We start from the raw sequence: 13,869 nt of genomic DNA, 5'->3' as shown, positions 1-13,869 counted from the left end.
ACGTTGTTTTCTCAACCACAGGGGTTGAGGCGTTAGATGGCGGAGCGTTTGCAAATGAAGAAACCATGGGATAAGAGATCGTGTGATCGGAGAGTTCGCTTTATGTATTATTGCGCTATGACGTCTTGCGTCATTTTCTATTTTTATTTTGTCAGGACTTTCTTTAGTTTGAACTTTAGTGATTAAAACTTTACTTTTCACTTGGAGTATGAGTGTTGAAAGAACCTATTGTTATGGTAGACTTATTTAATTTGGAATAAGATTTTTGTCGTGGTTGTTGATTATAAAAAATAAAAAATAAAAAAATTCCATGATTTTTACGTTGTTCTTTTGCTCGTAGCGACTTGACGGAATCGGGTCGTTACACTAACTTTTAGGATTGAGTTCTACCCGGGTCCATACACAAATGGCCCAATGGACCATCTGCATCCAAACTTTAACCGTAGGGGTGCAACTTGGGTCGGGCTCCAACGGGCTCAACCTGATTTTTGCTCGGGTTAGGTGCAACTTGGGGTCGCCATAGTTTCTTCTTCAAGTTTCTCTTTTGGGAATTGATATATCCGCCCCCTTTTTTTACTTGGGACAGCCAGCTCCAATGTATCAATGACTGCAATTGGTACTTCACGTGGGAAGGATCCAACGGGCCTGATTGCCACACCCACTAGAGCTGGCTGTCCCACGTAAAGAGAAGGGGCGAATTTATCACTTCCCTTGTCTTTTCTTTTCTTCTCTTTTCTTTTCACCCAGTGTGGAATGCAACTAAATGGAAGGTTGGGAAAGATACTTAAGCTAAGATCTATCTACGTCATAGACCAATAAAATGAACGGTTTAGATATCCTAAACAGATGTGTCCCAGTGTGTCCCTCGTTATCATGTTTTATTAGCCCCTTTCTGCCATGTCCACCCCCTCGAGTGTAGTTATGACTTATTAATCATCTGACACTACAAGGTGGTGGATCGGGGAAGAAAGGGGGCCGAATATATCACCTTTTAATAGAGCCCCACGTATCTATAAAATATCTCCGTAGTCCGTGCTCCTATGTCCTAACCTCAAAAAAAGAGAAATGATAGAATGAAAGTCACCTTTTCAAAAATCAGCTTCAAGAGCGCCACTACTAAGCTGATTTCTTAAAAGCAACTCAGTTTCCACTTTTTTAGACGCCATCCCAATGCACTTTTCAGAAATCAGCCAATAGAGGCGCCCTTCATTCTATCATTCCTCCAAAAAAAATAAAAAATTCCAGGCCCTAACGCAAAGCGAACACGTAAGCCCTTCCCCACGTGTGCCACACACGTACACAATTAGAACAAAAACACAACCCAACCCCCGCCCCTCTCTCTCTCTCTGTCTATTTAAATCCGAGTTCAGATGGAAAAGGACGGGAAAGTATTATCTTTCCTTACTCATCACCTTTCTCTCATTTTCCATTTCCTCTTTTCTCCACAGAAACCTTTCTCTCCAAAACCCTAACCCTCTTTTATCACGTACGATTTTTATCCCTTTCTATTTATATCTTTTTTATTCAATTTTTTCAAAAAACTTTCTTTTTTGTTGATTGTAAAACTTATTTCCAAATCGCATTCATATCTCTTCCTAGTCGATCGAAGACCTAATTCTAGGGTTTCTTTTCTTCTTATTTTCCTTTGATATGATCATTTTATTTGAAATTTTTCTTTCTTTTACTTTTGATCAGGTTTTTTTTTTTTTTTTTTTTTCCCAATTTCTATAATTTTTTCCTAATCTCGGTTGAGGAATACTAAGTACATATTGTAAATAAATCTTTTCTCCTTGTTTGGATTGTAGGAAAAACCTTTCTGATGGAAAAGTTTTTTATGAGATTTTTTTTTCTTTTCTTTTCATGATTTAGAGGGAAATTATTTTTATTATGGTTAATTTAGAAGGATACTATGATAAATTGAAGGTCTCTCCTGCTCAAAATTGAATTGGACTGGTTCAAGTTATCTCCTTTAATGTGTTAAAAAAAGTAGTAAATTTTAGAAATATTTTCCTTTCTAAACTTTTCCAGAAAAATCTCTGTTATGGCTTATTAAGATTTTTTTGGATTTCTGTATATTACTGTATGAATTTTGAAGTTGTTTCATAGCATTGCATATGGATTAGGTTTAGAAACCTAGATCAATTTGTTGTTTACTAGAGTTTGTTTACATTTAATGTTTAGGGCTTTGGGGCTTCAAAATCAAGAACAACAACTTGTAAAAGATGAGCACACGAGGTTCGAAGCGACCTCTGAAAGCTTATGTGAGAGATCATAGGCGGAGGAAGATGGTACTTGATTTGGACCTCAATGACACTCCTCCAGGTGAAAATAGGGCTGAGGAGGTTGCCACAATCTTTGGTGGTGATTCTCCGGTCGAACAAGTTAGCGGACTGGGAGGGGCTTTACCCGTTGTTGATGGCAGGATTCCTACCGTGCCAATTGATGTTGAGGCCATAGATGATGAGGTTGTGATCTCCTCCCCGACACGCTTCTTAGAGGTGCGTGTGAGACTAGGCTTTCTCTTATCTGTTATGTTTATTTATTTATGCTTCTTTTTATGTTTGTTATTATGTCTTTACTCATGTTGTGATTAATCATCCCATATGGGTGATTTGGCTTTTTGTTATTATGTCTTTACTCATGCTTTGATCAATCATCCCATATGGGTGATATGGGTTTTACCTTTATTGGATGACTATTGATTAATCTAGAGTTCACTGTTAGACTTGGCTATCTCTCATCTTTATTTATTTACTCCTTTTTTATGTTTGTTATTATGTCTTTACTCATCATGTGATCAATCATCCCATAGGTGATATGGGTTTCACCTTTATTGGAGGAGTCTTGATTAATCTAGAGTTCACTGTCCTTAGTGGTACACCAGAATGGGCTTTCTCTTATTTTTATTTATTAACTCATTTTTTATGTTTGTTATTATGTCGTTACTCATGTCGTGGTCAATCATCTCATATGGGTGATATGGCTTCTACCTTTATTGGATGAGTTTTGATTAATCTTGAGTTCATTGTTCCTTTTTTTTTTATATTATCTTTATGGTGGTATTTAGTATTTACTTAATTTTATCCATCCCTATGTTCACTTTTCTTCGGGTGCCCTTTGTTATTATACAGGCTAGGAATCTGTCCAGAAGGAACCCTGTGGTGACTGTAGTACTTGACGACGATTTTGATGTTCATCACGATCAATCAGGTTTTTGTTTTTCTGATCTGTTGGCGCTGATAAACTTTCTACAATGTTTTACAACTTTCAACTTTATATACCTTTTGATTTTTTTTTATGTTACTTTGATCTCCAAATTCAAGATGTGCTATATTTGGTTTACTTTATCAATTTTCCTTGTTCTTTTATTTTAGCATCGTGTTGTGCTGTATTGATGCAGTTTTTTGTTGTTGTTTTTTTAATATTTGTATTGATGCCGTATTGTTGGTGTTTTCCAATGGTTGATGCTTTAGAAAACATGTTTAATCTGGTTTATTCAAAAGTGTTGGATGTATCTCACTGGAAACCGTGCAATTTGTTTTGATGTGCTCTGACTGACTTTTTTATATTGTCATTTTACATATTAGATATTGAGGACCTCATTTAGAATTCTGTATAGTCTGCAATATTAGACTCTTGTATACCACTTTGTTACCTATTACTATTGATGCCAGACTTTTCTTAAGGTCTGCAAAGAAAAACGAAATGGCCCTCTAATACGTGTATGAATCATGGATATTTGCACGAGTATTGTTTAGTTATGTATGACATGTGGCGTGTTCTGATACTCTCTGATTCATTTATCTGTTTTTTATCGTACTTTTTGGATATTCCAGAACTTGAAATTCTGAAGCTCATGCTCCTACATGAATTTTTGTTATTGTTTCACTGACATGTCAATTTCAACCGACATGTGTTGACTTCTATAAGGACCAAAATTTGAAGTAAGTCTGGACCAAAGTTTGAAGTAAGTCCGGACCAAAGTCCAATGTTTGATTCTTTGCATTCATCCACATAATAAAAAAGTCTCATTTATCTCGAAAATATTAATGTCCATTCTTTTTTTTTCTTCAAATGAATTAATGCCCATTCCATTAATAAGATAAGCTGATAAGTGAAAGAATGGCACAGTCATCAGCTTTGAAAACATATGAAATATCTATGCTTATAATAAATCTTACTGTTCTAGATGTGCGAAAACACATGTAACTAGTTTTTCGATCTTTTTAAATCATTTTGGATAATTGCCCTGCTTATTATGTGACGGTTAAGATCTATATGCAACCACTTCTCTGTCTAAATATGCTACGATTTAAAAGATTTTTGCTTTGATTGGTCAAAGGTTAAGCTGATCAAACAAATAGCTGATTGTAGGGGAAATCGGCATCCACCATGCCTTTGAGCAAGATATTTTACTCCAATTGTTTGCTGGCTGTTTAATCTTTTTTTTATTACAGGACACTTTTTTTAGTGCTATAAGTTATAAGTTCAAGATTTTATCTTGTGTTTCTTATTGAGATTAGATGATGTAGGAAGTTTCTATGGATGGACAGGCTTCTATGAGGGTTGGAAGGGCTAGAGGTTTCCATGAAAAACAAACTAATTCTCAGAATTGGGGAAACTTGTAAATTTAGCGACTGGCCCAAAGAATCGGAGAATCATCTTGGTGATAGTTAATTGTTTCAAAATGCGAATAAAGCAAATCATAATCGACTCGGCACGATGCGGTCAAGTACTCAGTCGATTCGGGGCAAAAATGCAGACTCATACTAGAACACGGCCAAGTTAAAAAGGAGTTGACTCGGGGGAGTCCATGACGCCGGGAATGAGTTTTGAAACTATGCTTTGACCTTGCCAAACTTGTCACAATTGACAAAATATTCCCTAATGGTCCATGCCGGCTCCACCATGGATTTAAATTTCTCCGAAATTTTCCCGAAACGATCGAATTGTTTTTATTTCCATCACCACCGAAACGAAATTTACATGAATTTCTTCCTTGCCTTTATTTCCCCGAAATTTCTCCCGAAATTCTTGAAATTTCCAAAATACGACCGAAATTCTGAAAATTCGATTGAAATGGTCAGAACGACAAAAAACATAGAAAGATGTTATGATTTGCATTGCATGTCATTTCATTAGCGTAGAGAATGTTATTTGGTAGGTAACATCATTGAACTGCACAACAAAGTAACTGTATCCTATGCATGGGATGTCAGATTGGCATGGGACCGATAATACCTTGTTACTCTATGTGGTATTGACATGGAGTTGGGGTCATTGTACTTTCTTACACTTCATTACATTGTACTTCTTTATACTTTAATGTCGAGACATGTGCGACAACGCATGTCACTAGGTGTTCGATGTTTTTTTTTTATTGCCTGATGTTTGACTAATCCCTATTTTTTAGTGCTTATTATGTTATATATTGGGCTACTTGCAGTTATTGTAGTTTTTTGGCCAATTAAGAAGAAATATTCTCTACAAAAGAGACTGTCTTCTCTATTTTGTTACTTTCATGGTGGAGTTTTCATTCTGATTCAAAGTTGTGTGTTGTGTTGATTATATTAGTAATGTTTTACATTGTCATTACTTGCTTTAGATCTACATTTTGTGTTTCAAAAATGTGTGCAAGGCATGATTTCTGGTCATAGCAATTAGTGGCTAGTAAATCAAGATTCTGTTGATTGTCCTCCTTCCATAATTGTTGGTGCTTTTGACACTGGACACTTTGGAGCACAAATATTTGTCATGATGAGATAAATATTTGGTTCTATAGCAGAGGCAAAATCTTGGCATTCAAATAATCCTAATACATTTGAATAGACGTAATGACAAAAACTTGGCATTCTAATAATCCTAGTACATTTGAATAGACATAACTTATTCCCATGGCCACAACGTAAAATTCATTGGTGAAAACAGGTATCTGGGGTACGTACGTCAGTTGGATGATCTAAGAAGCTTTCCTCTGATGTGGTGTAGGCTTGGGAAGAGAAGAAGAGGGGAAGAGAAGAAAAAGAGGGGAAGAGAAGAAAAAGAGGGGAAGAAGAAGGAAGAGGGGAAGAAGAAGGAAGAAATTAGAGGGGAGAAATTTGTATTCACTCAATTAATCATCAAAAACTAAAATCTCTAAGACATGAGGCCTATATATAGACAATGGAAATAAAATTTCATGGAAATATACGAAAGTCCTAACTCTTAGTATCATGGAAAAGAAAAGCTCTAGAGAACTGAAAACATTTTTCTATTTTGGGGTGATATGTCGGTGCAAATCTTGTAAAATCACGGAAACGTATGGAAACACATGCAAATGATAGAATTTAGAGATGAAACTTCATGAAATACTAGAATAAGCACAAATGCACACTTAGAAACCATCACATAAGTAAGACACCCATCAAGAATGGTTTAATAACATTGAACAGTTTGTGACATGTGCTTGTCATGCATGTCTAATAATTCAGTACATACCACAGTTCACTTGGAATTTGTATCAATATTTATATAACACATACACCAGATTTCATATTCAATCCATATCATTGTTTAAAAATGCGGATGTGACACGGAACGCGGCCAAGGAAAATCCTTGTCGACTCGACCGGACGCGGCCAAGAATGTGGTTGACGCTCGGGAGAGTAAGAGGAGTTTTTATTGACTTTGTAGGGCAAAACGCGGAATTCAGATGTGGTGTAATGCGGGATGCGGCTAAGAAAAATCCTTGTCGACTCGGGCGAGTTCCTTGTCGTGTCAACAAGTTTTTAAACACTGATACATATAAATATAATTAATTAAAACATACTGGGATTTTGGTTTCAATACGCGTTTCGATTTTGATATTGGTTCGGTGGAGATGGAAACGGAAGCATTTCAGTCGTTTCGTGTCAGTTTTGGTGGAAATTTAAAACCATGGATATTACTTCCTCTCCCTCAATGATCATAAATTTCTCACAACATGCAACAACTGAGACCCAACCCTCCAAGTTGGGTATATATGCTTGGGTTCTAGTTTATTGTTGATTTCAGAATTGCACTTGATTATCCAACACGTCTTATTACCATATGTGATGGGAACCATCCTAGGACTTCAAGTGTTTTTAGTTGTTTCCATTAAGTTATAGGAGCGGCGTACGATGGTCTTTTTCCATCAAAATCATTTATGTTCTTTAAGTTATGAGTGTTTTAAATATCCATTTTTAAAAAAATTGAGTGTTTTAAATAACCCCCACACGTGTATTACGAAAATTTTAAGTATTTTAAGTTATTAAAGGGTATTTTAGGCCAAAGTGAGGTTTTTTGTTTAGGGTTTTATAACTTTCTAGTTCTCTTTCTTTTCTTATATATATGTAGTCTCATGACATTTTTCTTGGATGTTATGCAATGATGGAATGGATACAGATTTGAAGCTATATATATATATATATATATATATATATATATATATAGAGAGAGAGAGAGAGAGAGAGAGAGAGAGAGAGAGAGAGAGAGAAGTCTATAACGCCTCCAATTGGTTCGCTTAAGCGGGACCCAAACACTTAAACGAATGGGAGGCGTTATAACCACTTAAGCGCACCAAAAAAATGGTGGACCAACATATTCCTCATATATATATATATATATATATATATATGAAAAGTGATTGTGGAGGGTCAGATAAGTTATCTGCTCGGTTGGCCAAAAAACAGTGGGGGTTCACATTGTTTGGGTGATGTAAATCATTCATTTGATGGACCCTGACATAAATAGGGTGTGCCAAAAAAATCAGCTCCATATGATCATCCCAATCCTTGATTTGTGGAGGTTAAAATGGATGGATTTAAATCTCCACAAATCTGTCAATTTTTAACATCCACAAATCGAAGGGTTAGGATGATCCTATGGAACTGATTTTTTGAGATCACCCTATCTATGTCAGAGCTCATCAAATGAATGCTTTGGATCATCGAAATAATGTGGGCCCACTGTGTTTTTCGCCGACCGAGCAGATAACGTTATTTGCTAGGGACCATCGCAGATGGCATTTCTCACCTGAGCTGTTGCATGTGAGAGCAGTCGTGATGCAAATGCATCCTTACCTAAATTTTAGCATAAAAATTAGAAACCTATCTATCTTAGGATTTTGCTTCTTCATTTATTTGCCTTATCTTCAATTAGCAATTAGATAGTTTTAAGAGATTTTAGAGTTGTACTTTTATTATGATAAGTTTCTACTTAGTGGTTCCTATAATTTAGTAGTTGCATATTGGTGGAGTCTTTTACTAAGGATTCTTTCCTCTTGTAAATAAAAGGTGTGGACGTTTGAGAGGGGGAAAGCTTTTGACGTTTTTTTAACAATTTGATAATTTATCTTTGTATTACGGTTTTTATGAAAACCGTGGATCATAGTGGAAATTTTATTTGAGTTTTGGCTATTGCAATATCTTCTTATTCCGCTCGCATTAAGCCAAACAGGCGCAGATTTTGTCTTATTCATTTAATTCATCTGAAGTGGCTTCTCTCACATGCAACAGCCCAGGGGCAAAATGCCTTCCGCGATGGTCCCTTGCAAATCCATATATATATATAAATGAATTCTTTGGATCACCAAAACAATGTGGGCCCATTGTATTTTAAGCCGGCGGTGTAGCTTCACTTTCCTCATATATATATATATATATATATATATATATATATATATATATATATATATATATATCGTATGGATGTGAGGCCTTTTTTTAAGTGTGATGCTTCACATTAGGTTAGTTTTTCATCTTTGAACTTATTATTATTATTATTTTTTAAAGGAACTTATTTTTCTCTCTTTCTTTATCTTCTCCGCTTTTCTCCCATCACTTTTCTCACCCTTTCTGATTGGGTTTATAAACCACTCTCCTTTCTACCTTTATCTTTCTCCCTTTTCTTGATCTTGACCTTTCATCTCGATCTTGATTCTCTATTTCCTTTCTTTCTCTTTCTCTTGGTTGTTATGGATTCACATCAATATGCTTGGTTTCTAATTTATTGTTGATTTCAGTCGATTATCTAGTACTTCTCATTACCAAATGCATTTAGATTTATATTGTGTTATTTGGATATGGGAGATATGTATCTCTAAGGCAGGGTTCTAGTGAACCCGGCATGCCTTAATTGTTCAGCTTATGTAGCGGACATGGCTTAAAACACTGTAAGGATGTTTGCAGTTGGGCATTCCTAGGAATTTTGAAAATCATAGTGTATTTGCAAGACGACATCTGTTGTCTATTTTATGCATGCAACTTTGCAATTTTTGGATGTTATTTGTATGCACCACATTGGTGGTTTGGTGTTTAAACTTTAATGGACCCTTTATTATGTTAACCTTCAGAGCACGCTTATCACTGATACTTGTATTAGGGAAATCAGATATCTTTTTCTCTGATGTCACATAACATTCTTTTACCATGTGTGCTATATTTATAACTATTGAGCATTGTTCTCAATTATTGCTGATTGGTTAGTTATTATTTGCTACAGAGTTTGATGTTGATCCATTATAATATGACTAATATTTGAACATGGATTTCTTAGCTGTCTATGTAACATCAACCTAGATTTCTTATCTGTTTATGAAGAAGCTATGATTGCAACAAATTCTAGAGGCTAGAGGTAACTGAGAGCATTTTGGTTTCTATTTTAATATTGATGGAGCGGATTCTTGGCACGGGTTGTTGGTCTTAAACTTATTAGACAAATTATAGCACAATGTTCTAACGTGAGACATTCTATCTTGATCTGGTCACTTCTTTTAGTTTATATCTTTTCTTTTTTTAATTGTTTATACATTTTCCTAATTTAGATTCGTGCATTTTTATGGCCCCAGCTGACAACACCTCTTGGTTTCCACAGGTGCCATTGCAGAGGAACCAATGACAAGACTGACTCTCAATAGCTATAATAATCACAGAAGAAATTCATCAGTCGAAACGATTCTCAATTGTGAGCTTTATATAAATGCGGAAGGCAATCACAGTACTGAGGTAATGATTATTTTATAATCCATTGCAGCTATGGATGTTGTTATACTAATATAGTTTGGATTATCTCAATCTAGACAATAATGACAACTGCCAATTAAAATGAAAACAGTTTCTAGAACCTATAAATAGTGGAATGAATGCAAAAGAACAATATGTGCCCAACAGGAGGATTCATTTAGTTTGCTCGGCATGCGTTCGTTATATGGTTTTTTTTACTCCTAAACTAGAAGCTTGATTGTGAGACTGCTCTATTGAAATTGTTATATGAAAGTTTTTTCCAGAATGATTTTTTTTAATGATAAAAAGAAGAAGAATAGATCTGTGCCTGGGTGTGTTGGTGATTGATGGTTGGAACTTGGAACCTGTTTCCTCTTGGTTATGAGTGTGAAAAGGGTGTTAGGAAAAACCAATGATGGTAAGTACGTGAATGAAACCAAAAAAGTTTATTGTTGAGAGATGCATGATATTCACAACCATTTGAGTGTGATTTTTCATTGGTAGTTCAAACAATCAGGAAATTTTGTGGGGTTCTTCCACTAATTGGAAAACTGGGACTGAAGGTTAATTGATTTAGGCACTCTCTGGATACCTGTAAACAATATTTGCACGTCATATTTTTATAGTATCTTTTATTAAAATAATGGTTACATTATTTTTATATCGGTTTTGGTTATTAGCATCCGAAGTAGCCTCGATGTCCTATTCCCAAATTATATTGAGTAAAGATTAACAGTATTTGTGCGTGAGGAGGAGGGAGTTTGCACTGGCAGTGCTCTCTGCAAGTTACACTTATCTAACTAGTTAGGCTATCAACAAGGGAGTGCAGAATCTGCAGATTTCAATGGCCTATATAATATGTGTATTTAGTCAATTGGTTTTGAATTTTAACACGGATTGACATTTTTTATTGAATCTTTTTTTTTGAAAGGTCACAAATTTTATCAATAGCAGCAATTGAATTAAGCATCCTCCTGCCCAAAGCCTGAAGGAGGGGTTCCTTCAACCAACCACCCTCCTGCCCTACTTTGCTATAGGACCTGAAAAAATGATCTCCTAGTCTACTTCCTCCCGCCAATCTGTCCACGAGGGTGTTTGCTGACCTCTTTATATGACTGAATGCCGAGCAAATAATCACACACAAATCATCTACCTCCGATATGACATATAGCCTTCACTATAGAGCATTAGACGGAGAGTATCCTTCAACCATGAGAGGGGCCAACATGGAAGCATGCCATCTCAATCCCCACAAAGGAGCTCGCACTTCCCCTTCATTTGACTCACTAAACCTGGCTGGTCCAGAATAGGATTGAACAATGTGTCCATTGTGATATATTTAAATAGGCCGGCAATCCCCACTCGTCCTGGATTACCTTTAGAGCTCCCATCGAAGTTGGGTTTCAGTCAACCCAATGGAGGTGGGTTCCATTTTGGAGCTATAATATTTTTAGTTTCTTTTTCAAAGACCATTCTCCAATTCATCAGTATTTCCCCCATGCTATAGGAAGGTAAAGAGGTGTCATTCTTTGCCCAAGAAATGTGATCAACTTTGATTTGCTGACCTTCATTATATCCGTTTGTCTTATTTAATTTGCTATACAATTTTCCTACACAAAACAATATGAGATTACATGTCTTCATGTTTATACCAGCCCCAATGTTTGTAACTATGTTTATACATACATGTGATGTGCCTGCGTTCGTGCTCATGTAAGATTTATGAAGGGGTTACGCTTGTGGGGAGACTCAATGGCATCATTTGTGTTGTGCAGATGTCCTGTATTATACAGGGACCCCCTCCCCCCGCCGATGGAAAATTTAATTTACGGGTTTGCGCCAAAGGGTATTTCGTTAATATTCTCCATGCAGTGCCATTGATATATAAACTACATGTTAGGGTTAATATTCTCCATGCAGTGCCATTGATATATAAACTACATGTTAGGGTTACGAGTTTTAATTTTTTTCCTTTGGGTTTTCTTCGCCAAGAAGAAGAGAGTTTGTAACTCTAGACCAAAATAATGAAAATCTTCCCTTGTGGACGTAGGCACACTTCCTAACCATGTAAATCTTGTGATTCTTGTATGATTGTATTCTTTGCATCCTTTCTTATGGTTTTTTTTTTGGCATCCTTATTGGAGTAGGAATTTCTCGTTTTTTCTACAATTTGTGTTCTATCTGACAAAAGTCATGCAATGGCAGGGAGAAAATGTTACGAAGCTGATTTCAGAAGCTGAATGCTCAGCGCCCAAGGAACCGATCTTCAGTTGTGCGATTTGCATGGGCCCGTTAGTGGAGGAGATGTCAACGACTTGTGGGCACATCTTCTGTAAAGAGTGCATCAAAGCTGCCATTTCAGCTCATAAGAAATGCCCTACCTGCAGGCAGAAGCTTACAAAGAACAGCATCCACAGGGTTTATCTTCCTACCACCAGTTGAGCTGTGAGTTTGGTGTTTTATCATTTCTATTGTTGTTGTTTTTTTACTTCATAACTAGTTCATTCTATAGTGTATTCAAGATGAGATGGTCCTTAAAAAATGCTACCAACTTGTACCTTTTTCTGAGTCCCCAACTTTTCACTGAAATTAGGATAGCACACCATTTGGTTCCTCTATTTTATTTTTCTCTTTGGCTGATGCAACCTAACAAACGGAGGGGAGTTGGTATTACACTCCCCTTTTTCAATAATGGGAGGCTAACATGGCTGAGCTTGGAGATTTTTCGTTGTTGCATCTTTGACCAACTTGGTCTGAGGGTCTTTCCCCTCTCTTTTTTCTTTTATTAATAGATGCCCCATTTCAAAAAAAATCAAAAAGAAACAAATGGGAATACTCCTTTACACTGTTTTTATTTGGCTTTAAAAATGAAAATTGATACTCCCATCTTTTAAGAATGACTTCAATCTTGGTTCTTTTTTTTTTTAGCTGCAAAAGGCAAAAGGTTGTTACAATTCTGAAAGTGTTCTTTATGGCCTATTAGAAAATTGGTTAGTAATGTGGAGTGCAATTATAAAAAAAGATTTTTTCTTTTAGAAAGTGTTTCTGCGCACGTCCTCCCTGCGCATGAGTGGCTTAAAAAGCCACTGATTGGTCGCTTTTTGTGGACCCTGCAGAGGTGGACACGCCGTACGAACCAATCGGTGGCTACTGATTGGTTGCTTTTTGTGGACCCTGCAGAGGTGGACCCGCCGTACGAACCAATCGGTGGCTTTTTAAGCCACTTATGCGTACGTGCACGTGCGCAGAAACGCTCTTCTCTTCCTTTTTTTTTTTTTTTGTTTTTGCAAAAAGAGTCTCCTAGAAGTAGGAGACTCTTGTTGCAAAAAATCCCTAATAAAAAACATGGAGCTGCGTAACACTGTATGGTGCCACAATAAAAGAGTGGGGGGCCTATGAATACCTTCTGTAGTAAATTAAAAAAAGATTTTAAAGTGAGTAAAATAAGCAATTTTTTTACCATGTTGATGCCTACCAAGTCTACGAGGCATCCTAGAAAGTGATGTTGATCAAAAGCCTATGAATATAAGCAACGGTTGAGATGATTGAAGGGCCAATTATTTTCTTTATTTGGCTGAAAATGGCTGTAAAATTTGTTTTATGTTAAAAAAATGAACATAAAACAAATTTTACATCCATTTTTTACTTCGAAAGAAGCCTTAGGATCCATTTATTGTGATGTAAAATGGGTTCAAAACTTTTTGCCCATTTTTAAGTGGGCAATTAAGCATAAAATAAAAATGGGTTTTCAGTTAGAATGATCTCAGCCATTCAAGGAAAGATGAATGAGCTGATATTAGAAAAAAAAAAAAGGTTTTCCAATTGGAATAATCTCAGTCATTCATGGAAAGGTGAATGGGGTGATTAA

At 36.1% G+C, this 13,869-nt stretch overlaps 1 protein-coding gene across 2 annotated transcripts; it reads left to right on the top strand.

Annotated features, from left to right (window-relative positions):
* The first annotated feature begins 1,341 nt into the window (after positions 1-1,341).
* Positions 1,342-12,619, top strand: LOC143889819 (uncharacterized). Of its 2 annotated transcripts, none has more exons than XM_077394181.1 (5): positions 1,342-1,388; positions 2,182-2,498; positions 3,132-3,210; positions 9,874-10,004; positions 12,207-12,619. In XM_077394181.1, the coding sequence occupies exons 2-5, from the start codon at positions 2,223-2,225 to the stop codon at positions 12,441-12,443; spliced, it is 723 nt and encodes a 240-aa protein (XP_077250296.1). In that variant the 5' UTR covers positions 1,342-1,388; positions 2,182-2,222; the 3' UTR covers positions 12,444-12,619. The 2 variants fall into 2 exon arrangements, with proteins under 2 accessions (XP_077250296.1, XP_077250295.1); XM_077394180.1 differs by having other exon boundaries at positions 1,344-1,486.
* Positions 12,620-13,869: the final 1,250 nt, after the last annotated feature.

The sequence above is a fragment of the Tasmannia lanceolata genome, unplaced genomic scaffold (genome assembly GCF_043159265.1).
Source record: "Tasmannia lanceolata isolate RefF3 unplaced genomic scaffold, GAP_Taslan_0.1 ptg000013l, whole genome shotgun sequence".
Classification (NCBI taxonomy): Eukaryota; Viridiplantae; Streptophyta; class Magnoliopsida; order Canellales; family Winteraceae; genus Tasmannia; species Tasmannia lanceolata.
This window is presented reverse-complemented; position numbering and strand designations above follow the sequence as displayed.

Excerpts from the sequence above, each read along its gene's own strand:
- LOC143889819 (XM_077394181.1), top strand. The coding sequence starts at position 2,223 with ATGAGCACACGAGGTTCGAAGCGACCTCTGAAAGCTTATGTGAGAGAT. Across the intron at positions 3,211-9,873 it reads TGTTCATCACGATCAATCAG|GTGCCATTGCAGAGGAACCA; the intron begins GTTTTTGTTTTT and ends TGGTTTCCACAG. Across the intron at positions 10,005-12,206 it reads AAGGCAATCACAGTACTGAG|GGAGAAAATGTTACGAAGCT; the intron begins GTAATGATTATT and ends ATGCAATGGCAG.